General features: G+C 40.3%; 1 protein-coding gene across 3 annotated transcripts in view; it reads left to right on the plus strand.

The window, feature by feature from the left end:
- EMB2083 (AAA-type ATPase family protein) overlaps nt 1-25760 on the plus strand; it is a 377023-nt gene that overhangs the window by 66344 nt on the left and 284919 nt on the right. For all 3 annotated transcript variants that reach the window (XM_089424030.1, XM_089424037.1, XM_089424043.1), the window contains exons 3-4: nt 7330-7431; nt 7527-7691. In XM_089424030.1, the coding sequence (XP_089280156.1) occupies nt 7330-7431; nt 7527-7691 (267 nt within the window). The remainder of the gene's footprint in view (nt 1-7329; nt 7432-7526; nt 7692-25760) is intronic.

Below are 25760 nucleotides of genomic sequence, written 5' to 3' on the forward strand. Positions count from 1 at the left end.
ACAATGTTGGTTATAATGATGCTATACAAATGGATCACTAGTCCGACTCTTCTTATGAGATCTCTTCAGTATTGAGAATAGCTATGTACCATTTATGAATACCTCCCTAGTTAAGAGGGAGTGTTGAAGAAAGTGTAACTAGGTTTGGTCTTCATAAATATGAAATGTACTTTTGCTGCTTGTATTTTGTAAAAGAAAGAAAAAAAATATTATTATTATTATTGAGCTTGGGTTTCTTGCCCAATAAATTTGTTTTATAGGTCAAGCACTAATTGAAAGTACTTCTAGGGTTGTCTTAGGTCAAGAAGTCAAACAGGGACATTGTCATAATATGAAGACCCCAATGGGCATCTTGTAAATTGTAAAAAGAACAATTTTTGTATTTTGCTGAGCCTTCCAAGACCAAGTCGGCCTGCCAGCTTGCCAAGTCGGCGTAGAAGCTGGAATTTGTACCCATGGGAGACCTATATATAGGAGATAGTTTGACCTCACTTGGATACATTCATTCCTCTCTCTCTTATGTGAAGGAAGAAGTAGAAAGGGCAGGGAAGAAGGCAGAAGAATGAGAAGAAGTGTTTTGGGTTCCTCTCTCTCTCTTTCTCTCCACACATACGAAGAAGAGGGCTGAAATTTTGCAGCTTTTCACTAGGGTTTTTGCTGCCGGGCTAGGGTTTCGTTGTGGAGGTTCGATTTGGTGAAAAAGAGCTGAAGGAAGGGTCAACAAAGTCCCCTTCTAGATCTAGAAGGCAAATTAGGTGAAGTGAGGTAGCTGGAGGCAAAGAAGAAGTTTCTAGTTCACACATGCGAAGTAGCAGCTACTGCTAGGGGGCCGAAGTTGCAGATCTATAGTTAGGGCTGAAAAGCTGTGGGTGGAGGTTGAAGTAGTGTTGCCGGTAGAGATTCTGCTAGGTATGGAAAGCAATGAAGCAAGCACATTCTTGAGAAGCTGATCTTGGTCTTGCAAGGGCTTCAGTGTTGGTCAAGGGTCTTGGTATTCGTCAATAAAGAATATATAAGAAGAGATTGAAGGGTTTTCCTCTCAAGAGGAGGTTTTGCCCTGGCTTGGAGCCTACATCTTCTGTACTTGTATCTTGTTGATCTTCTTGTTTTGGTAGTTGTTTGATGATTGAAGAACACACTATAATAATAAGAAGAAGAAGATAATCCTAATAAGTAAAAATACATCACAAGCAGTTATCATAGTTAGAAGAATCATTAATGTCATCTTGCCTTAGATTCTTCAACATGGACTTGTATCTCTCTTAAGATTTTCACTATTACTTCTTGGTGGACGAAATTTTGGAGCATGTATGAATTATGATGTGTGGATTGTCTTTTCTTGTCTTGGAGCTTCATGATTGGCAAATTTATTAGTTGTTGGATATATTCTCTTACATGTTAGTACCAATTTAATGCTATTATTCTTTTACTTTGTCACATGCATTTAAAATGAGATTTTCGCTATGCTGGGGCTAGTTGTTGCATGTGTTTATTGCGAAATTCTGGAATGATGTTTCTATATACCATATCTCTATGTATGGGCCATGTATGTTAAACGAATTTTCCTAGGGATAATTCTATGATCAAATTTATCTTGAAAATCCACTTCACCTTGCAAATGAAGTATAAAAGCTTTTAAGGCCACTCTCCTTTGCCCTAGATGACAAGTGAAGTTGATCTTAGAGCCTCCTTCACCTATAAACGAAGTCTATCGTCATATTCTTCTTGATTCCAGTCTCCCCAAAGGATTAGGCACTGGTCTACCATAAGGTGATCACTTAAAGAAACCTTTTTCTTCACCTCTCCTCACTTATTCTAGGTCTAGCCACATTAGGGCTACTAGGGCATCATTTACCCGACAAACCACCCATAGAAAAATTTCAATATCTTGGCCTCAACTCTGCTAGTGTCTCTCTTAGGCCTCCTCCAAATTTGAGGAAATTCCGACCGTGCCATTGTGTGATACACCAAGCCCTAGCCTCGTGATTGGTTTTTGCCCTAGGTTTCCCTAATAGGGATTATTTTGCACCTTCAATTGAAAATCAATTCTTTGGTCCCCTTCTCCTCCTTGTTTAGGTCAAGTCTATCACTGGTTGCTAAACTCCTTCCTCTTGACCTAACCTGGGTCCACTTGGTCCCGTGTGCCCCATACCTTTGAAAAGTCAACTATTCAAAAACCACTTGGGAAACCAAGTTTAACAAGGATTTTAGGGTTTTGGAAGCTCTTTTACAATTCACACTCCTTAAACCTAGCCCTTAAATCCTCATCCCCTTCTCCTAGAAATCTTTGTACCTTGCTTAGGAAGTAATCAAGTCTCATTATTGGGCCTCCCCTACGAAAGTGTCCCTGAGATCACTTCACATCCGTCTTAGTTGATCTATACTTAATAAATGATTCTCTATATATCGGGTCTCCTCCCATTGGTGAAAATCCGTAAAGAGTAGGAAGCTTTAGCTGTGGTGATAGTGGGCTATAGCTTCATTATTGCTCTTGACTTATTAAGTGCCCCTCTAGGACCCCCCTGCTAGTTTGAGCGATAATAGTTCATTTTCCCGTTTCACATTTTTCACTCCCCTCCGCACATTACTTGCCCTATTCCATCATCTTACCCCTCTAGGTCCACGTGACAACTGAGTCCACAAGGCTCTTGTACTGCCCCTCCCCTTGTCCACATGTCTCGGTTGAGCTTGGAACGATGCCCCAGAGGTTGATGCAGCGAAAAAAGAGATATAAAAGCATAATATGGCCACATACAAAAGGAAATAATACCACAAAATGCAAAAGATGGTTGGGATGATAAAACTTAGCATGTCGTCAAAAGCCAAACATGAGCTCTACCCGTTGTCATTATGGCTGTCACCCTGGTTGCTAGGGCCTCTATGAGTGCACCCTACAACATTAATGAACCCATGCATGTCCCAACCCCTGGTGGGCGAGATGAAATACCCCACCTTAAGGGGGTAATCACTGCTATATCATACACAACATGCTCTCATTCCCTGGAGCCTTGAGCAGTATAACAAAAGAAAAATCCATAGAAGGCAAAGGGCAAATGAAGAAGGGTGGAAAAAGATAGGTCAGGGTAACTCATGTATGACAATTATTACCTCCTACATTCATACACCCAAACTTGTGGACATCCCTCATCATTACCATGCTTGAACCCCATTATATTGGCATTGATACCCTTCTGTCCCAATCCACCTCATCATTATCCACATGACACATACCACTTGAAGGATATACCTTGGACATGTCGTTCCCTTTAGGGGTTGGGAGCACCTAATAGGGTCATTTATTAGCCACTGCTACCTAGGGAGGTAACACCATTACATGCTCAAAGCCCCAAATTTGGAAGGGAAACCCACTATGAAGTCTCATTTCTGCCCTTGCTTAACAAGCTTATTTACTCAATTGCTCTAATGAATTATTGTCTCTGAAGGTGAGAAGATGCATTGGATCTTACATAGGATTGCAGGTGGGTTTTCATCTTGGACTTGTTCTCCCTATATTGGATGCAAGCCCCTTAGAGGATCATGATGGCATTTGTAGGGTAAGCGTTGAGAGCCATGGGCCTCCATTCATGCAGAGCATTGATTGCCACACCATGTGCTTCTTTAGCACCATTATTAGCTTGTTCGTTGCCCCAGTTGTTTGAGAGATGATGCACTTGGACCATGATGCCCCAACGGGTTACACATTGCACCTGACATTTGGCAGTTGATTCAAGGCCTAGAGGAGGTTGTGTCTTTTAAAGGGAGACATGGGAGGACATGTGTCATCCTTTGAGAACTCATTGATGGAACATGGACATGATTTGAGCCAGTTGGAGACCCATGAGACCCATTTGGAGCCCCAAACTGAAAATAGCGGTCTAGGAGATGTTTTGCAGCAAAATGAGGGTGTCACCCTCTTCATCATGATTTTTGAATCTCTCTACCAAAATTCTAGCACAAGAGGCCTCAATGTTAACCTTAGAGAGCACTTCACATGCATGATGTCAACGCTACGTGGGCTAGAGAGAGATTAAAACAATAATTATTTAATAAGCTATCTTGTTTGGGTTGTAACCAAGGGTCTTTCACCTCATTTGTTGTGTTTTAGGGGTTTTTCATTAGGAATTCGATTTGTTAACTCATGTATAAATAGATGAGACCTATCTCATCTCATCTCATTACACTTGGGATTTTTGCATACCTCATTAGAGAATTCAGACTTTCAATTTGAGGAGATTTTTGGATGTTTTTGGGATGAACTTTGATGTTTGGATCTTTATTGCTATCTTTTTGGAGCTTCTAATGCATTGTTGATGGATGGATATACTCTACATTGTCTTGTAAGTGTTTTTTTATGTTGAAATTATCTTGCACATAATGTCTAATGCATGGAATTTGTTCTCTTGATAAGAATTGACTCTTTGTTTTATTGGATATCGTACAAAATTCTAATCTTGGGAAGTTTTGCATGTGTTTCTCATTGATAATGTGGGAATAATGTTCCTAGTGAATAATGATTGCATTTAATCCATGAAACTCCATTAACCAATGCTAAAGAGGGTAATTGTTGAAAGGGGTAACTAGGGCTTCCTCGTTTAGCCTCCTTGAAGGTCAATTTAGCCAATTATAAGCACTCATGACTTCATACTCCCAATGGTCCAGGCACTAATCAAGCCCCTTTGTGGTCACACACAAATTTATGCCATAAATTTCCTTCTTTTTCTCTTCTAAAAATTCGTCCCTTTAAGGATAAGGAGGCCATCTAGGCCTTGATGCGAAATCTCTTGGAGGAGGAATTTTCTAATTCCATTTGGATAGAATTCTTCCTTTGTGTCTCCTTTAGAGGACCTCAAATTTTGGGGGAATTCCCATGGTGGATTCGCCATAAATTTTGAAATTTTGATGACCTAGTTGTCACATCAAGAGGGAACCCTAGAAGTTAATCCTTTAACTTAGGGATTCTTAGAAGGTAAAATCTTTAGTACTTGGTGAAGTAAATCATATATTGCCTTTTCTGTCATCTACCCTGACCTTGGATGTACCATTTCCTCTTGTTAAATCTCAACCCTAGGTCTTGTGTAGTTATTCTTGAAAGGGGTTTTTCGTGGAAAGTTTTACTAGTCTCTCCCCAGGCTTGCACCATGTGTTGAACTTTCCACTGAATGAGGTACCTTTTCTCGCTTCAAACCTATTATAGACACATTTATCACAAGTGAGTAACACTGGAATTCCCATTGTTGGTGAAAATTTGAGAAGAGCAGGGGACTTAGGCTGTGGTGATAGTGGGCCTCTGTCCCAAGTGATGATGTAGCTTTTGCCTCTTCACAAGGCCTGCTAGTTTGTGCTGCAACAGGCCCCTTTTTTGTTTTTTTATTTCGATGGCCCTACAACCACCTAATCTCACTGTCATTGCTGTGAGCTGCACTGGTCTGCTTCTTTGTCTGCACTGCTAAACGTTGTTCTCTGCTCCAACCCGTCAACCCCATGTGTGCTTGTGGCCTCTGTCAGCGGCCCAATTTGTGTGCGTTGACGATTACTGGTCTGCACTTTTCCCACCTCGCAGCTACTGGATACGGTCTGCAGAACTTCCACTCAGCCACCACTTGCTCCTCACATCACCTCCAACGGTTTAATCTTTGACTTAGTGTCTTCTCTTCCACATGCCTTGATGATACGTTGCATTTGTGGCTTGAATCCACGTGCGGCACAACTCAGCCCCGTGGCACTGACACCAGCGGCCAACTAATGAGTGTTTTCTTTGTACTGGTGGCTGTTCACCTAACTTGGTTGATTTGGCTCATACAACTGCTCCTCGACCTTCTATGTGCAGCTAAACCTTCGACAACTTACCTTTTTTTCTTGTCTCCACAATGTCTTGTCGACTGCCCTTGCGACGACCTTGCTTGCTAACCCCTGCTCGCAGTCTATCGACGTCTAGTTGGTGACATGCCAACTCTCCACTATAGCCGCTAGCCTTTGGCTCGGCTCCCCTCACAGTCTGTGTCAGGTGGGTTGGCCATTAGTCTTGTTGGCCACCCTATCAGCTACCTGTTGTTCTTTTTTATTTTTTATTTAATTATTTTTTGCCTGGGTTGTTGTACAATTCACACATCCGATTTTCGTTACCTCCTTAAAAATTTTCCACCTTGTACGATCAAGGTTGAATCTGGCCCCTGTAATTTTGATATTGGTTTTAAGAGATCACAGATTTATACCATGCTAAATTTCATTAAATCTACATTGTTAAATTATTTACCTAGCAGAAGTGAGATCTACTGAATAACTTACATCGATAGGTTCTTAACTCAGTTAGCGGAAGCAAAAATAAGTAACCAATCTCATAAAACGACATACAAATTATGCCCAATAAAGTTTTTCATTGATGATCCAAACTTACGTGGGCTCTGTCCCAGGATAATGGTTGGACTAAGAAAATATAGAACACAAATAAACTTGGATCTGATCCAGCAGATCTGCCCCGGATCGATGCTGGATCATTTTTGTAGATGTAGATCTCCAGGCTCTCTGCACTGCCTCGAACCTAGCACACTTGCTCACTAAAGTAAATTATTTACTTTTTCTATGTTTCTTTTAGCTCAATAAGCCAACATAATAATATGTCCTTTTTCCTAAGTTAGACTTCGGCTAAGTTACATTAGCAATCTTGCTTACACTTGAGCAAGTGTTCTAAGGAGACTGGGCAACTTCTGCCACCTAGACACAAGGCCTGTGCAGAAGTACCTCCCCGAGCTACAAACATCAACAGGGATTGGACTTTGATGTCCTCTAGAAGCAGAAGAAAACCGATCTTTTCCTCCTTTGCTTTCCAAACCCTTCTTTCTGTTTGCAAATGAGTCAAAAATCCCCCCAAAAAACTACAGTGTGTCTCTCTGCGTGGCTGGTGATTTTTTTGATCATGTTGTGTTCTTATTGCAATTTTTACGATATTATTGTGATTTTTCTGCTTGGTAAAAATTGCTGATTTTTATTGGCGATAAGGTCATCCAAGGGTAAAAATTGCCACTGTGCCATGTTTTCGTGATTTTCATAACTATGGTTTGGATGTTTATATCAGAAATCCATTTTGGGAGACAGATGTCATTTGTCTTTGAGTAGAATACTCTTGACTGCCTTGTTCAAGGCTGTTTTGATTTTCTGATTTAGCTTACATATTTGATAGAGTATTTATATTTGTCTTTTGCTCAAGTAGAAGACAAGCCATTTGTGGCATATGATATTCATCATAATTTATTTGTTTCAGCTAACATAGAATTCCTAGAAATATTTTATCTTGCGTTGTTAAGTTTGAATTGACCTGTATGCTCATTCTAGGCACCTGCTGTTGTTTTCATTGATGAGCTGGATGCTGTTGGGCGAAAGCGTGGTCTTATTAAAGGTTCTGGAGGACAAGAACGTGATGCCACTCTCAATCAGGTTTTAAAATCTGTACTTTTACTGAGGTTTGCTGCTTGATTTACATATATGTTCTTGATATTGAGATATTAAAATCATTCCTGGTGTGGTTGTAGCTCCTTACATGCTTGGATGGATTTGAAGGGAAAGGCAAAGTGATAACCATTGCTGCCACCAACAGGGCAGACATTCTGGATCCAGCTTTAGTGCGACCTGGACGGTTTGATAGAAAAATTTATATTCCTAAGCCTGGGCTTCTTGGTCGAATTGAGATTCTGAAGGCAGGATCTATTTTTTCCTTTTGTCTGATTGATTACAGTACATTACAGTTTGTTGTTTCATTAAAGGTTTTGGATATATTGCATAATGAGTATCTGTTTCTCAAAAGTAAAAGCATTCTCTGGTTTACATGTAACTTTATTTTCCAAAGGTCAGAATTTTTTTTTCAGATGGAATTTGAAATTACATTAAATACTCAATGTGATTGAGTAATTTGAACTAGCTATTGGCAACATGCTAGCTAGATAGGTTTCATAGAGAGCTGATGCAAAGGAGGCTTTCTTTTCTGAACTTAAGTATGACATCGAGAGCTGATGCAAAGGACCACATCTTTTCTGAACTCAAGTATGACACCTTTCTTCACAACTTCTGCTTGTTTAGAAAGGTGTGCAAGTTGATCACTCAATCTTGAGTAACAATATACCCAGTTTGCTGCATTAATTCAGTGGTTGGATGTACTTAAGATCTGTCTTATCATCTTCAATGTTGTATGGGCCCAATTTTTATTTTAAGTTTATTTTAAGTTTAATATCTGCATAAATATTCATGCTTCAGATAATTCAGTAGGACCTTATCAGAACCTTCAGTAAAGTATCAGGACCAAATCAAAACTTTTAGAATTATCAGTACCTTTAGCAAAGTAAATTTTATCTCAGAAAGGTCAGCTCAGATGCATATTAACCAACATCATATCTATATGTCATCAATTCCTTAATAGGTCTTAGACTTGGCAAGGTGACATGGGCAATATATTTGACGAGGTACTTAAATTTACTTGCTTGAGGCTTCAAAGGATTCTTTTCATAGAGCTCCAAGTTTTTCTTTATTGCCTTTAAACTTGAATTGAGCTTCGAGATCACTGTTATCAAGGTCTCTGCCATCGAGGTCACAACCATCAAGGTAACTGTCTTCATGTAACATCATCACTGCCATGTCATTCATCAACAGGGTCACTTCCTCAATCTTGCATCAATACATAGAATAAAGTCACAGGCTTCTTCACTTTAGGACAAAGATTATACTTACAAGCTTTTTTCTGCATTCACAACTTCTTTGCATCATAGAGATTAGGCATACTCGTATCACATAACATCCTTGTCAAAGAGATTAAGGTCTGACTTTGCATTACAAAGATTAGGGATTTCGGTTTCTTCGCATAACTGATTTTATTTCATCATGGAGATTAAGGTCACTAACAGAGGTTAGTCTTTTCGTATCACAAATGTTGGATTTCTTCATATCAACAGAGAACAGTCTTCTTGCATCTATACAAAGATTCGACTTCTCTTCTTCTTATCAATAGAGATTAAGGCTTCTCGCATTAATAGAGATCAAGGATTTAGCATCATTCCATAATGTTAAATTTGGCAACTAGGACCAAACTTCACCTTGGAAAGCTCATATGAGGCAGCTGATATTTTTATTGGATTCCTCTCTCCGAGAGGTGTAGGATTGATTTAAAGATCATCCCATTCTGACATGTACAAATGGAATTATGAATTTATTTTGATTATGGACAAATTGTCAAGGTCAGCCAGTGATCTATTTTGCATCTCAACGTTGCATATAAATTCAAGAGGCCTCCTCATTTTGGCACTTTACTCACTCTCACATCTCTCCTTCATTGTTTGGGTACGGATCTTCTGAGGCTTCTCTCTCTCCACACGTGCGAAAAAGGGACTGGTCTTTTGCTGTCCCTGCATTGACCAGCATTGACCAAAAGTTGCAGGAAGCTGTTTTGACCAGCGTTGACTGCGGCTTTGTGTGGGGTATCTCTGTTTGGGCAGGCCGCAGTTCTGGGCTCAAAATCTGAGGCTGTTTGACCTCTGTTTGACCAGCGTTGACTGTGCTAGGGCTTGCTGCTGCATTGACTCTCGTTGACCAGGTTTGACTGGATATTTTCGGACTGTTTTTGGGCTGATTTGACGTGCTGTTGCAGGCCGAGTTGCCCTGTTGACCAGCGTTGACTTTGTGGTTAGGGTTCTGTTTCTGCTGTTTGACTGATCAGATTTCACTGTGATTGGGCATGTGAATATTGTATATTGTACTCTCTCCCTCTCTGCTGAACTTCTGAAGAATTATAAGAAGAATCGATCCCTGGCTGGTGCCATATCTTGTGTCCTCTTGTCTTGTCTTTTCTACTATTATTGTTTATGTTCTATCTGCATTTTACTATCATGATGATGTGATTGCTAAACTGGATATTGATATTGGGCTAATAAAGAATTTGAAGTAAAATTGCTCTAAGCATAAACATACCATTGTTATCCAAAAATTAACACAATGATTTACATGATTTTTGTATAGTCATTTCAACTTCACAGAGATTCTTGCCTCATTTTTAGTGCAACAGTCTCAGATTAATCATAGAAAAAGGTGTCATTTCATGAATGTCACAACTCACACAACTACAAGGAGATCTTGTCATTGGAAAGAATTCATGCCACAAAAAGCTTCTGCGGATCTACAAGGCCGTTATCCTCAGAGGTCCAGTCTTCAAATTTTAATTATTGATTTTTCCTCAGGACTTCGCATAGCAGACATAAAACGCTCTTCAAACCTACACAATTTCAGAAAAGCTCAAACTATGTCCTTTCAACAGGGACAAAGATAGAATTACATCTTCCGAGGAAGCTTGGTCAGAGATTTTTGGATTCTTCTCAACCTCAAAATATATGATGCCCAAAGATATATAATTCACATACCATTTAAGGGATGTCATATGACATAGAGCTCACATAGAGAAGTAATACTTCAGAAAGTAGGCTCAAATTCCATAGAGAGGCTTGCAAAAACAAATGGTACTACATACCTCAAAAGGTGTTCGGTTCTCAATCACAATAGTCATTACAAGATCGGACTTTTGATTTCAAGTGCCATTGCTGACTTGCCATAAATTCATTCTTCTTTTCACCCTACTCTTCAACCTAGACGGATCTTGATCTTCCCCTGCTCTAATATCATGTCGATTTTCTAGGGCAAAGCTAGAATTAGGTTTTTTTTCACCTGATAACTACTTCAATCATCAATTAAACATTAGTTTCACATAGCATTAAATTCAATATTATTTAGGTAGTTATACAGAAGAAAAACATCAACTAATAAACATGAAAGCGCAGTAAAGTAACCATGAAACAAAGAGATAAGAGACAAAAAATTTAGGCCCGAGGCTAGGGCAAAACCCATTAGGGGAAAGCCATAAATATTTCCTTGTGTGAGAGAGAGGGTTCCAGATTCATTATAACATCATAAATAACCATAGCAAAAATAATAACCAAACCAATAACCAAGATCGTGATCAAGTGCCATGTCAAAAATCAAATTCCTGAAATGTCGACCCTCCCTAGAATATCGGTCTCCTCCTAAAATTTCGGCCCTCCTGTAATTTCTTTGGATCAAAGATGCATGAGACAAAAAAATGATGTGTCCAAATGAGGAGAAATGATCTCCTTTATATAGCTTTCAAGTGGGGGTCGAATGGGTGCCTCTTAGGGGCCCAACCGACCTAACATTTAGTGGAGCCAACTAAGACATGTTAATATATTTTAAATTTTCAATTTCGTTATAAAGAAAATGCTCACCATGGCTACCATATTTTCCAACAAATAGCCCCCAAAACCATGCACGAAAAGAGCCCAGATCTGCTATTCTTCCACTTGGCCTGCTTCTTACAAAACTCAACCTTCCAAATAGTCACAAGAAGGACACAACCAATCCCTTCTCACCTTCTAGCCAGTGATGCGGTCAACTCAATGGTTTGCGGTCAACTCAGAAATGTCTTATCCTTAAGATGCTTGCTCTTGTGCTGATGTTAATTCTGTTCCACGTTTTGCTACCATGTAGAAATTGCACGAAAATTCTGCTCTGTCTGAATGAACAAATCTGAAACTAATTGTTGCACCAAGACACAAAATTTCCCTACCAATTTGCAGCAAAATAGGAACATAAATAAACATAGCCACACAATATCAAAAAACAAAAATTTCGAGGGAACCCAACTGGGAAAATCCTTTCCTTGTTTTAGAATTTTATTGATAGAAAAATGAGCAATAGATCTCTTACAATACAACTTTGTTTCACTGGAAACCAATATGGTTTTCTCTGCTCGTCCTAAGCTTGAAACACCTGGAAGACCCTTGATCTGCTTCCCTTATCCTTTGCACACTCCTGGAGCCCTATTTCCTAGTGCATTCCTCCTCAATCTATGTGCATAGGTTGCTCCTATTAACTAGGAATTACCTCCAATTCCTAGTGCAATTCCTAGGGGAAAATAGCCTCTACCAATCTGTGCACAAGGTACTCTTGCACACTCTTCCTCTCACAAGCTCACACACACACAAATCTGTGCTCTCTATTGCTTTGTCTCACCAAATCATACTCACAAAACAATGAATACAATTGTGCTTTTCGATCTCCTTATAAGCAATTCGAATGTGCTAAATTTGGCAAGTTGTATTTTTGGAAAGTCAAACTGGCGATTGATTTGTTAACTGAGTCTAACGTACTCATCTAACTCGTCTTTCCTCAAATAGACACTGAAGCTCACTCGCTTTTCCTTTCGCAAAAATAACTTGCACTAGAAGACAACAAATTGAGCCTTCCACTTTTGCGCATTAGTTTAACTGCTTCATGAACTATCCTAATTTATAGGAGTTCACGCTGATTTTTAGGAACTTGTCCTTACTTTTAGGAACTCTTGCATGCTAAGGAGAATTGCTTCTGGTCTCTTTGACTAAGGCACAAGTGAAAGAAGGACCTTTCTTGCTACTATTTTCAACAGGGTCAGAGCTTGCTCTTTGTGATGTAGCATTCAATTTTACCTCATTAAGATGAAACAATTTATCGCTCATCAAGGTCGGGACATGCAAGGGTTCCTTTTGATGAAAAATAGCATCAAGTGCTAAGGAATTGGGTGATGGCTAATGAGGAGGGTAGAGCTCATGCTAGGCTTTTGTGGCTTGCCCACGCGCTAGTTAATGTCCTGACGATCTTTTGCATTTTGATTTTCTTATTCTTTCATTGTGGCCATATTATGCTTTTTCATTCTTTTAGCTGCATCAACCCCCAGGGCAATGTTTCCTGGCTTTACTCAAGGATGTGGATTATAGAGTGCCAAATCCCAATGAACCAATGACAAGTTAGACCAGAAGAATGGAGTGGTATATAAGGGGTTTATATTGTCACATGAAAAGTGTTAAATATGGTGTAAGGGGGAATGAACACGCTATTTCAATCCAGGTTTTCCAAGTAGTGCCCCTCCTATAACCTTAAGGCCTCAAAGGAGTTCCCACTGGACTAGGGCTAAGGATTAACCCCCTTGGTAAGGTTAGAGAACAAATTTACAGTCAAGATCGATTAATCTTCCAAATCACCCCTTTATCCATACTAAATGCCCAAAACAACAAGTATAAGCACCTGATTGCTTATATAAGGAAGTGAATGTCAGGGACTGCTGGCTGGTTGGCTGTCAAATGTAGGAGAATTTTTTTCTTCTATGGTGTTACCCATTTTGGTGGTAATAGTGTTTAGTCTCTTTTCAATAGTGCTGTTGCTGGTTGTAAAACACTTATGTATTTCCATTATTTAAAGAAGTTTCTAGAACATTAGAGCTTGTATAGTCATTGCACATTTGTACTTTTCCATGACACTATTCTCACTCACTGGGAATGTTATAAAAGTTTACGAGTTTGCCTCCACTTAACATTATAAGACTTAATTAGTTCAAAAAATTATATTTTATATCTGTTTCATTTACCCATGATTTCCTGTGCCCAGTCACTGTTGTATGTTGGATAAATTCTCTGTGAGTGCCTGGCCAACAAAGAATGGAGTTTGTGCTTTTACTGCTACTATATAAAATCTCTACTTGTTGGGCTGATGCCTTGAAGTTGCCATCCAATGCTGGCTACATGACTTCAGTTTGTTTTTCAATGTGTGAATGATGCCCCTTTCTCTTCTTCAAGGAGAAAATAGGAAGCTTGATTAATTCTAGGGCAAACTTCCTTAGATGATTGTGGATTCCTCTTAAGGATCTTGGATCTTGACAAGGCTGCTCTTTTACCCACACTTTGATCCTGTTGTCGCTCAAATTGTATATGTGAATGCGACAACGCTCAGGGTAGGGGTTGTCACTCTGATCCCGACCCTCTCAATTTAAGTTGTCTCTCTATAGCAAGTTAAGGGGGGTAGTCCCTATGGATGAGATGATGAGTTTGGGAGACACAATTGAATGACCTAGGAACTTGTTCAAAGTTAATTGGCAAGTTTAATTATTTAAGCACCAATTGATTAAATTTATGGAATTTATTAATTAAAGACTAGTGCCTTAGGAGTCAAATTACTTGCACAATATGAATTAAAGTCCAAGTTACTAGATGAACAGTCGCTGCTAGGTTGAGAAACTATCCTATATGAGATGCAACACCCTAAACTAAGTTAGATGCAAGATCTTGGATAAGTTTAGTTAGAATGTCTATTCTAGATGATAACCCTCAATTTAGCTATCTTGAAGCATGTCTTGCAAGATGGTTGTAGAAAGAAGTGCACAAGAAGGAGGCAATGACCTCATTAACGATACCTCCCATTAGGTTCTAACGACCTAGGTGTCTCCGTTCCTACAAGGGATATCCACAAAAGAACTGCAAGGTCATTAGTGCAAGGGTCAAGCGTCGCAAGCCTAGAGAGGGGTTGTTCTATCTTTCTATCAACCAAGCTTATGCTTGGAGGTAAATTTATTAATGCACAACTAATGCTAGAATGCAAAATGCAAGATGATGAATGAATGAGTTAATGGAATTTATTAATCAAAATGAGTTCCTCAACAAGATTTATTTGATTCCACAACAGTGATTATGATGCACAAGAGGAATTTAAAATCACAATGCCACAAGATATGATGCCCAATTTGAAATAAAGTGAAAAGATCTTCCAAAGGAACACACTTTGAATTACTCCAATAATCCAATGCTCATCAATGATATTCAATGATTTAGTAAATGACAAGATATGCTATGAGCTCAATGACATCCACCACAATGATTATCCAAGACAAGATTTCCAATGTTTAGCCAATTAATACCAATGTCAGATATATCATTTAAGCGCTACGAAATCAGAAATCAATGCAAAACAGAGCGTTGCGAAATAAGAATACAGCGCTACGAAATCAGAAATCAGAAATCAGCAAAGTGATTATTTCTTTAGAGATTGCTAACAGTGATTTTTATGATGAGATTACTACTTTGAGAATAAACCACTCTTATACAAGCAAACACTTTACTATTAGCTTAGGAGCACTTAGATATAAGCTCTTATGAGTGTTAAGCTTTAGCAAAATGATTTCTTACTGCTGCAGCCTTGTATATCAGACTTTAATATGCTTATATCAGACCTTGAAATTTACATGACAGCCATGCGTAAAACAACAAGATTGATAGATCAAATCCTTATAAGTGATTCTTGATGCCTTATATGAGTTATTAGCTTAATGTGTGGGTTCTTTTAGGCTTGCATTATGATGATTATGCCACTGCTATGTCAACATATCAGATCTGATATAAATTATGCAGTCAATCCAAATGAAAGATGAGGGCAAGAGAAGCAAACCCCAAGGCTTAATAACCAATTCCAATCTTGATGATGTGAAATAGATCACTTCTCAATACTTGCACTCACCAAATGTTAGCTAAAAACCAAAGATCAGACCTTTATGACTGGTGCAACCACAAATTGTTAGCCCACACACACATGCCAATAATAGATCAGCCTTATAGTGAAATAGCTAGTAAAGCTAGGGCATAAAAAATTGGAGATTTGATTACAAACAAGTGATGTTTAATGCTTGAAACTTGGTGATTGTTATGCTCTTAACCTGCAAAATGATACCCAAATACAGAATATGCGAAGAAAAGATACCCAGAACACAGAATAGCAATGATTTTATTATTCAGAGAGTAATGTTCACTTGCCTCTTCGAGGGGGCAACCTCCAATAGAGCAGAGCTCGACTACAAAATAAGACACGATGCTCCTCGCAGGGAGTCTCTATCCTTTATATATGACTCATACATGCAATACCACGGGCCAATACCGTGGGTTTTATTAATACCATCTATCTAATACTACGACCCATTTGCAACTAACTGTGGTTCCGTCATTAATTGCGGATTAACCACTTACAATTATTAATATGGGCTTTATTGACTCTTGACTATGACGTGATCCCATTACATAAATAAGGGGGTTAGGGTGGGACCCTAACATGCCCTCCCCCTTAAGACGAGCCTTGTCCTCAAGGCTGAAGTTGCGGAAACTGTTGAAGAATAGTGGCTGGTTCCCAAGTTGCATCTTCCGGAGAGGTGTCTTTCCATTTGACGAGGACTTCCTTAATCATGCGGCCGCGCAGTTGCTTGTCTCGTGTGTCTAGGACCTGTTCGGGTTGAAGCCAGATGGACCCTTCTTTGTCCAATTCAGGTAGACTGGTCTGAATTCTACAATTGTTCCCAATCACTTTCTTGAGGCATGAGACATGGAAAACTGGATGGATTTTTGCAGTAGGTGTCAACGCCAACTTGTAGGCCACTTCTCCAATGCGCTGAAGTACTTGATATGGTCCGTAGAATTTGGGAGAGAGTTTCTGACACCCCTTGTCCTTGAGTGATGTTTGCTTATATGGTTGTAGCCGTAAAAAGACCTGATCCCCTTCTTGAAATTGGCGCTTTGAGCGATGTTGGTCTACCTGTTGCTTCATGCGGTTCTGAGCTTGATGAAGATTCTCTCGAAGATGGGCGAGCATGGTTGCGCAGTGTTGTAGGAGTTGATCCACTGCTTGTACTTTTGAGCATCCCTTGAGATACGAAGTAGGTGAAGGCAGGAGTTGACCATATACTGCTTCATAGGGAGTCATTTTGGTGGTGGCGTGATAGTTGGTGTTATACCACCATTCAGCCAGAGGTACCCACTGTACCCAAAGGTGTTGCTTTTTTGAAGTGAAACACCTAAGGTAGGTTTCTAGACATTTGTTGACGGCTTCGGTTTGACCATCTGTTTGCGGATGATAGGAAGTACTGAGTTTGAGTTGAGTGCCTTGTATTCTGAAGAGTTCTTGCCAAAAATTACTGGTGAAGATCGGGTTGCGGTCGGACACAATAGAAGTGGGCATGCCATGCAATTTGAAGATCTGATCCATGAAAGATTGAGCAACCAAAGTTGGTGTAAACGGGTGGGGTAGGGCACAGAAATGAGCATACTTCGACCGTCGGTCCACAACCACCATGATGACTGACTTGTTCCCTGACTTTGGAAGACCTGTAATGAAACCCATAGAAACCTCCGTCCAAATTGATGCTGGAATGGGCAATGGTTGTAATGTGCCTGGTGTGTTGACGGTTTCCCCTTTGTGGCATTGACAGACATCACATTCTGCTACGAAAGTAAGGATGTCCTTTTTCATGCCTGTCCAAAAAAATGATCTTCTGGTGCGAGCATACGTCTTCTGAAAGCCCGAATGTCCTGCAATGGGAGATGAGTGCAATTTTGCAAAAATGCGACTTTTGAGGGTGGATGTTGGTGATATTACGACTCTGTCCTTGTAGCGAAGAATATCATCCTGCCACGAGTAGCCCTTGGTGGAATTTGGATCTATCTGCAATTGAGAAATGAGTTGGGAGAGCCCGGGGTGTGAAAACCATTCCCTGCGAGCCTCTTAAATCCATTCTGGAATGGGGAGGGAAATTGCTAGCAGAGTACTTTCCTCCTCAAATTGGCGAGATAATGCATCTGCTACACTATTGTCTTTCCCTTTCTTGTAAATGATCTCATAATCATATCCCAACATTTTGGCTAGCCATTTATTTTGTTGTGGGGAGGATAGGCGTTGCTCCAAAAAATATTTAAGACTGTGATGATCTGTGCGGATTTGGAAACGTCGCCCCAATAAGTAAGGTCGCCAGGTCTTGACTGCATGTAAGATGGCCATCATTTCCTTCTCGTAGGTAGATTGGCCCAGATTCCTCCCACTGAGTTGTTGGCTTGTGAAGGCCAACTGTCGCCCTTCCTGCATTAAGACCGCCCCAATACCTGTACCCGAAGCATCACATTCAATGACAAAAGATTTGGTGAAGTCAGGGAGTGTTAAGACTGGAGTGGAACACATGGCATTTTTTAGAGCTGTAAAGGCCTGTTGTGCTTCCTCATTCCAGAAGAATGAATTTTTCTTTAGGAGTTGGGTGAGGGGCTTCGCTATGCGACCATAGTTGCGGACAAATTTACGATAATAGCCTGTGAGACCCAAAAATCCTCTCAAGCTCTTCAAGGTCTTAGGTTGAGGCCATTCCTGCATTGCCTGGATCTTTTTGGGGTCCACCTTGACACTTTCACGCCCCACAATGTGGCCCAAATACTCTACTTCTGCCATGCCAAACGAACACTTGGACATCTTGACAAATAATTTATGCTTGCGAAGCAGTTGCAAGAGTAGATCTACATGCTGAAGATGTGCGGCCCAAGTGCAACTATAGATGAGGATGTCATCGAAGAAGACAAGGACAAATTTCCTGAGATATGGTTTGAGAATGTGGTTCATAAGGCTCTGAAAAGTAGAGGGGGCATTACAAAGACCAAATGGCATGACCAGGAATTCATAATGGCCTTCATGAGTTCTGAAAGCAGTCTTGGGGATGTCGACTTCCTTCATGCGAATTTGGTGGTAGCCTGAGCGAAGATCCAACTTAGTGAAGAATTGAGCCCCATTGAGTTCATCCAACAAATCATCAACCACCGGGATGGGAAATTTATCTTTGACTGTCAATTTATTGAGGGCCCTGAAGTCGGGACACATCCGCCACTCCCCATCTTTCTTGAGCACCATGACCACTGGGGATGAATAAGGACTAATGCTGGGACGAATGACACCTGCTTCCAAAAGTTCCTTGATGATTTTTTCTATTTCATTCTTTTGGGTGAACGGATATCTGTATGGGCGCAAATTTGGGGGTTGGGCCCCTGGAACCAAGGTGATGCTATGATCATGTTCCCCTCGCGAGGGTGGAAGCTCATGAGGCTTGTCAAAGACCGGCAGATGGTTATTTAAAATCTGTTGCATCTCAGGATGAATTGGCAGAGGCTTTGTTTCGACTGCCTGGATGGCATTAAATTGAGCTACAACTCCATGATTGCCCTTTTTAACAATTTTTCCATCCTATGCGAGCTGATGATAGAGGGGGCTCTCGCCTGGAGTCCACGGAGGGTATGTGTGTAGTTGTTCTGCTTAAAACTCATATATAACTCCTGGAAATCCATTGTGATTGGCCCAAGAGTGCGGAGCCATTCAGCGCCGAGGACAATGTCGCAACCCCCCATGTGTATGGCAAACATGTGGGTTTTCAACTGATAATCCCCCATTTGAAGTTTGACATTTTCACAGCGGCCTTCACATTTCATTGTGCCTCCATCCGCAATTTGAACTTGGAAGTTAGAAACTGTGCGTACAAAACAATGCACTGCTTCTGCGACTTTTTGATGGATGAAATTATGTGTACTTCCACTATCAATCAAGACTACTACTGGGCGATGTTTAATAAAACCTCTGATTTTGAGAGTTTGAGGGGAAGAAATCCCTGCCAACGCATGCAGCGAAATAACTGGTTCGTCAGGGACATTGTCCTTTTGGTTGTCTTCTTCTAGCGCCTCATGGTCCTCAAGGGGTGGATCTTCCTTTGTTGAGCTGTAGTCAGTGGCATCTATTTGAAAAAATTTGGGCTCCTTGCATTTATGACCTGGGGAGTATTTTTCATCACAGTAGTAACATAGTCCTTGCTTTCTTCTTTCGGCCATTTCCGCAGGTGACACCTTTTGGACCTTAAGTGTTTGAGTCGTGTTGCGAGCCTGTGGGGGGCGACCTTTAGCGGAGAAATTTGGGCGACTGTATTGGGCTGCTAATGCACGCTCCACGTTACGAGCTACCTTGCAAGCCTCTGTCCATGTGGGAGGGTGGTGCAGTAGGACTTGAGCTTTGATGGCTTCTTTAAGACCGCTGATAAAACATTCCGTGTAGAAGGCATCTGAGAGACCCCAAGTGCGGAAGGCTAAGGCTTCAAAAGCTGTAATATATTCATCCACTGTACCAGTCTGTCGGAGCTTAGTAAGACGACCCAAAAAAGAGTCCTCCTGTTCAAAGTGGTCTTGAAGAGCTTTTGTAAATTGGGTCCAAGTCCTAAAAGGTCCATTGCAACGTTGATGCCATTCCCACCATTGCCACCTTTCATTGTCCAAGTACATGCTCCCCAACATAAGCTGAGTTGCATCATCTAAGATACGATTCAGTTTGAAATACTGCTCCATTTGTGCTATCCATGCCGACGGGTGAGAACCGTCAAATTTATGCATATCCAACTTGGGAGGTCGCTGACTGGGTGGTTGGTGGGTGTGCCAGACGTGAGGAGAGTGGCTAGACTCACCCTCATTGTATCCATTGCCATTATACGCCTCCTCGTGGGCTTGCTCCTTGTCCTTCGGGATGAGTTGCGCGACCTGGCTACATAGTCCGGTAAGCTGAAGGCTGAGGGTGTGCATGGATTCTTCAAGTTTGTTCATCCTTTCATTGGCCATCGCTTGAGCTCTAGTTTCTACCATACACCAACCTGATGAAAATTTGGGACCGCCTAAAAAAATTCACTAATAATTGAATGGTATCACTGTGCTCAGCTCGTCGTCCTGATTCTGATGGGCTAGATCACCAATAAGCGCCCCGGAAGAGCTCAGGGAACTATGGTCTCGAGGAGTGTCAGGAGCTACAGATCGCAATATACATAAGGGTCTGGCAGTAGTACTCGGCCCAATGTTTCAGGGCTCTAACTAAGGAGGATCGACCGTACCCTTAGCCGTACAACCCGACTACCCTATTGTACGGGCGAGTAATCTCCCCGAGTGCTGTTCTCGGTGTACTGTAGCCGCAAGACGGCCGACGGTTTATCTATGGCGAGGTTTCAAGGGAGCCTAGGGGGCTTCCGATATACCCAGAGGGTACGTGGAAGACAATCCGTGCACGGTTCTGTCTAATGCGCTACTACTCGAAGGGGTACCCACAGGGGTTACAAGGGAGTCCAACAGACGTGACCACCTCTTGTATTTCCTACGTGCATGCCTCCCCAAATTCGCAGGTTTATGCGCTCAACGACAGATCCCGTGGTTTAAAGACGCCGGAACACGTCTCTAGCCAATTTTTTTTTTTTTGCTAAGAAATGGAGATCCCACCGGCCCTGGAAAGTGCTCTGATACCACTTGTTATGCTCTTAACCTACAAAATGATACCCAAATACAGAATATGCGAAGAAAAGATACCCAGAACACAGAATAGCAATGATTTTATTATTCAGAGAGTAATGTTCACTTGCCTCTTCGAGGGGGCAACCTCCAATAGAGCAGAGCTCGACTACAAAATAAGACACGATGCTCCTCGCAGGGAGTCTCTATCCTTTATATATGACTCATACATGCAATACCACGGGCCAATACTGTGGGTTTTATCAATACCATCTATCTAATACTACGGCGCATTTGCAACTAACTGTGGTTCCGTCATTAATTGCAGATTAACCACTTACAATTATTAATATGGGCTTTATTGACTCTTGACTATGACGTGATCCCATTACATAAATAAGGGGGTTAGGGTGGGACCCTAACAGTGATCAACCTTTGGAAGGTCCGCAAAACAAATTGTTAGCTTGCAACACAATGTAAATCACTTGAAACCCTTACCATAGGCCTGCAATCACAAGTATTAGTGCCAAACTTAGATGTATGCCCAAAAATGACTATAATGAGGGTATGAAGGCCTAATAAGAGCGGCTAGGGTGAAGAGGCCAAATAGGCCCACAACCAAGAGATACAAGCCCTCTTAGGGTTGGGGCCCACAAGAAAAGGCCTTAAAGGCCTACCGCAAGGGTAGAGAGGCCCTTACAAGTGTTGTGACCAAGCAAAAGAAGCTCCTTAGGGGCTACGACCAAGGAGAAAAGTCCTCACAAGGTCAGCGACTAGCCAAGATAGGCTCACAACACCCCTGCAAACACAAATTTACCCCAAAAAATCACTCTAAAGACCCAAAAAGCTAGCAGCTTCCCTCTTCTGGGTGAGCGTTGAGTTACTGGGAGTTGAGAAGGCTAAATCTTACCCTCTAGGGTCTACATCAACCTCCTCTTGCATGAATGGCTAAAAAATTAATTGCTACTTCAAACCCTTTGAGCTATCACTTACACAAATGAAGTGGAGAAGACCTAATAACCCAATATATACAAATTTTGAAATAAAACCCCAAAACTCCAATAATTATTTACAAAAACTCAAAAAATAAACAAGGGTTAGTGGGAAATTAATTTATAAATATTTACAATATTTACAAAAGTAAATTGACTCTTAATAGCATGTAAATATTGTAATAGCGCAAGAGAAAGATATTAGATTTTTGAGAGATTTTGAAATAAATAATATATGTAAATGGATCACTGGTCCAAACCCTCCTGCAAAATAAAAGCTCAAAATCCAAACACGGTCGATTCTTCTCGACATTCTGTGAACTTGGAGACCAAGGGCTAGCGTACCTGTAAATCTCTATTCAAACTTAAAAGATGAATTGTTAGATCATGAGGAATCTAGATCTAAGGGTATAGACACCTAAGACAAGATACCTATACCAATAGATGTTCTGTCTTGTAGCAAATGGAATAACAATTGATAAAGCGCATATAATATAGAGCATGAAAAATTACTAGCACATACCACAGATCAACATATAGAAGAACACCATGAATTGAAACCACAAAGTCTTTCTATTATGAGACATACAATTCTAGTAGAGCAAGGCTCAGTGCATGCGTTACAGATTACATCATCCAAAGATGAAATGATTTTCCACAAGGAGAGAATTCAATTTCTCTCACATTATTTTTTGACTCAGAAATAATTAATTTTTTGGCTAATAATTTCTTTTTATTTTTTCCTGAAAAATTAATTAAAAGACTCAAGAGAGGAATAAATATTTTTCAACCCTCCAAGTGTGTATAATAAAACAATTTACCTTTCGTGTGTAGATATGAGTAACCATGAACAAATTATTCCCGAAGGCACTTTTACATCAAATATTACATTATCAACCGTTAGAAGGGGAAATACACATTTTAGACATAGAACCTCAACACATTACCCAATTCTGCGACACAATATGATATAGTATGGAAAATACATAGACTCGATAGACATTAGGACTCACCTAAGACCTTGTCAATGAATTCCACCTTAGCTTTGGGGTTATAGTTGGGAGAAAAACTCTGCCAATTATGCGTGTTTACAAACACCCTAGGATGAAATCCTTTGACAAAAATCAGAGACTTACCTAGGTGTTTGTTACATGGCTTAATAGTCATACTAGAATCATTTACAATAAATTTGTAGAATTTGGGTTTACAATGTTGCAACTAGAAGCTGAATGATGATAATGATCCTTGGAAAAAAATGTCCATTGCTTTGTACTCTGCTTTTTGGAATGTTGACAAAGTGTGCTCAACAAGTCCCATGTTGATTTTTCAAGTATCCTCTAAAGTGACAATTACTTCTATTGATTTCTCTTAAGTTAATCTTTTCTTGCATTCTTATTCATCATAAAGCAATTACACATAGGATATCAACATCAAAACAAAATGGCAGTAGGATCACGAAGAGACAACGAAACAAGAATACAAACATTTACCCTGGGAAAACCCACGTGGGGGAAAACAACATTTTCTGTAGAGAAATTGTTTAGTTCAACAAAGATACATCTAATCTTTTTCAGTCAAAGACAAGGTCAAACCAGCCATAACCAAACCCTTGTTTGACCTAGATAAACAAAGATGAGTGACCTCATAATTCTAGGTCAATTCTGTCACAGAAATATAGGTCTACTTCAGGAGAATCTCATTTGCCCCATAAAATTTCCGTCTGCTTCCCAATCCGATCTGCTTAGAAGATATTTTTGGTCTCCTTAATCAATCTGACTCAGAAGATAACCTTCATTCTGTCCATAAGCTTGATATGCTCCAAAAGATCTCTCCCTTAAAGAAACTCGACCTCCTTCTTTCATGTGTATCAACAAAAGATATGTTCATGTGTGATTTGAATTGATTCTTTGCCTCATATTCGTCTTCTTTGCTTGCCTCAGATCGACTGACTTACTAGCTCTTAGAGAAGGACAAAATGGCGTGTATATATAGTGTCTTGAGAGGCCGAATGGTTCTGACCAAAGGGGTAGGCCGACCTCACTTCTTGGAGGGTCGACTTTAAGTTTTGGGGCCCAGAAATTAAATATTATATATTCAAAATTTCGCTTTTAGAAACCGATATGAAGAACATGTCACATATTTTCTCTTTTGACAATAGCTTGGAGAACATGCTTTATATTTATCATTATAAATACACCACGACAAAAATTATTAATTATGAAGATTGACCATAGCTACAAAATTCAACAAGTGCTTCATCAACTTCTCATAATTTGGTTGCACAAAAATCAGAATTTTATTGGGCTGCCTAGATGCTAGATTAATATTTTTGCTAAGAAAAATTTTGAGTATTCGTTTTGTCCGCCACCTCCATCAGCTTCCATAAGCTAATTTATCAGAGTCCTTTTCAACTCTGGACTTATCGTCTTTCTAACCCGTCTGCGATTGCCTCAATGTGTCGTCTGTCATTGGACAAGTTTTGGGAAAGTGATATACGATTTCCCTACCCTTCCATAGTTACGATCATGGAAACCATCATCTAATTTCTTGCGGTCACAACTTGTTGCTGGCATTCTTGGTTCATCTCTTCGCGGCTACAAACTGATACAGGATCCACCAAAAAGTCCTAACTATTCAAACTCATTTCACACCTCCGAATCTCTGAAGTAATAAGTAGAAGAAGACATATTAATCACTGCAGTAGGATTTCCATCTTAGAAATTTTCACATGGCATCAGAGCTACAGTGAAGCAGAAGAGAAAAGCCAGAAGATGCTACGCTAAGAAAAGAAGGGAATTCGAAATTCCTGCAAGGGCAGAAATTCAAATCTCCCAGCAGATTGTGCAGTTCAAACCAAAGAGATTGGATTTCGTGGGAAAATTCTCTCTGAGTGAGATCCGACAGAGAGGTAAGTCTTTTCTAGTTGAAATTCATTAGTGGTAGAAGGAACAACGCAGCAGAAGATTCAACAAGGAGGATTAATTCAGGTGGGACACAGTTTTTCCTACAACAGTTGCTGGGATAGGTTAGCATCAGAAATTGGCACAATATGAATACTCAAAATGTCGCATTTTTATCTACTAGATTAGATGAGGAATTCACATGCAAGCTAATTCAGCATTAGCGGATGTTTGGTACATTGATGGCGGGGCTTTAGCTCATATGACTGGAGTACGAGAACATTTCTCGAGCTATCAAGAAGAACAAATGGACTTCCAAATAACTATGGGAAACATAACGAAATGTACTCCAGTTGGGTGAGGTATCATAGCTTTTCAGATGGAAGCAGGGACTAGCATCCAAGCCACCAATGTTCTGCATGTGCTAAGATTAGGAATGAATTTAATTTTAGTGTCCCAGTTACAGGGCAAGGGATATGATGTATACTTCATCAGGAAGAATGTATACATTAAGCATCCAGGCTGGAAGAGGAAAAAACAAATTGGGGTTTGAAGCAATAAGTTGTATAGGTTGCAGCTCGAATCGCTAATGGCACTGATAGGCAACAACTATAATGGTGAGGAGCGAAATGAATTATGGCACAGGGGAATGGGGCACTTACACCATGGAGCACTGAGGATGCTCAGAGACACTGTTACAGGGGTACCAGTCCTAAGCAATGAACATGATGACTTATGCAGAGGATGTGTACTAGGAAAGTACGCTAAAGCAACTTTTCCCAGAAGTAACAATAGAGCAAAGGATGTATTAGGATTAATACACTCAGATATCTGCGGTCCTATGTCCACAAGGGCTCTTAGTGGTGGCGAATACTTCATCACTTTTATCGATGATCACTCCAAAAAAACTTGGATCTATT

The sequence above is a fragment of the Pinus tabuliformis genome, chromosome 6 (genome assembly GCF_031772625.1).
Source record: "Pinus tabuliformis cultivar Carrire ecotype Pingquan chromosome 6, CPIR1, whole genome shotgun sequence".
NCBI lineage: Eukaryota > Viridiplantae > Streptophyta > Pinopsida > Pinales > Pinaceae > Pinus > Pinus tabuliformis.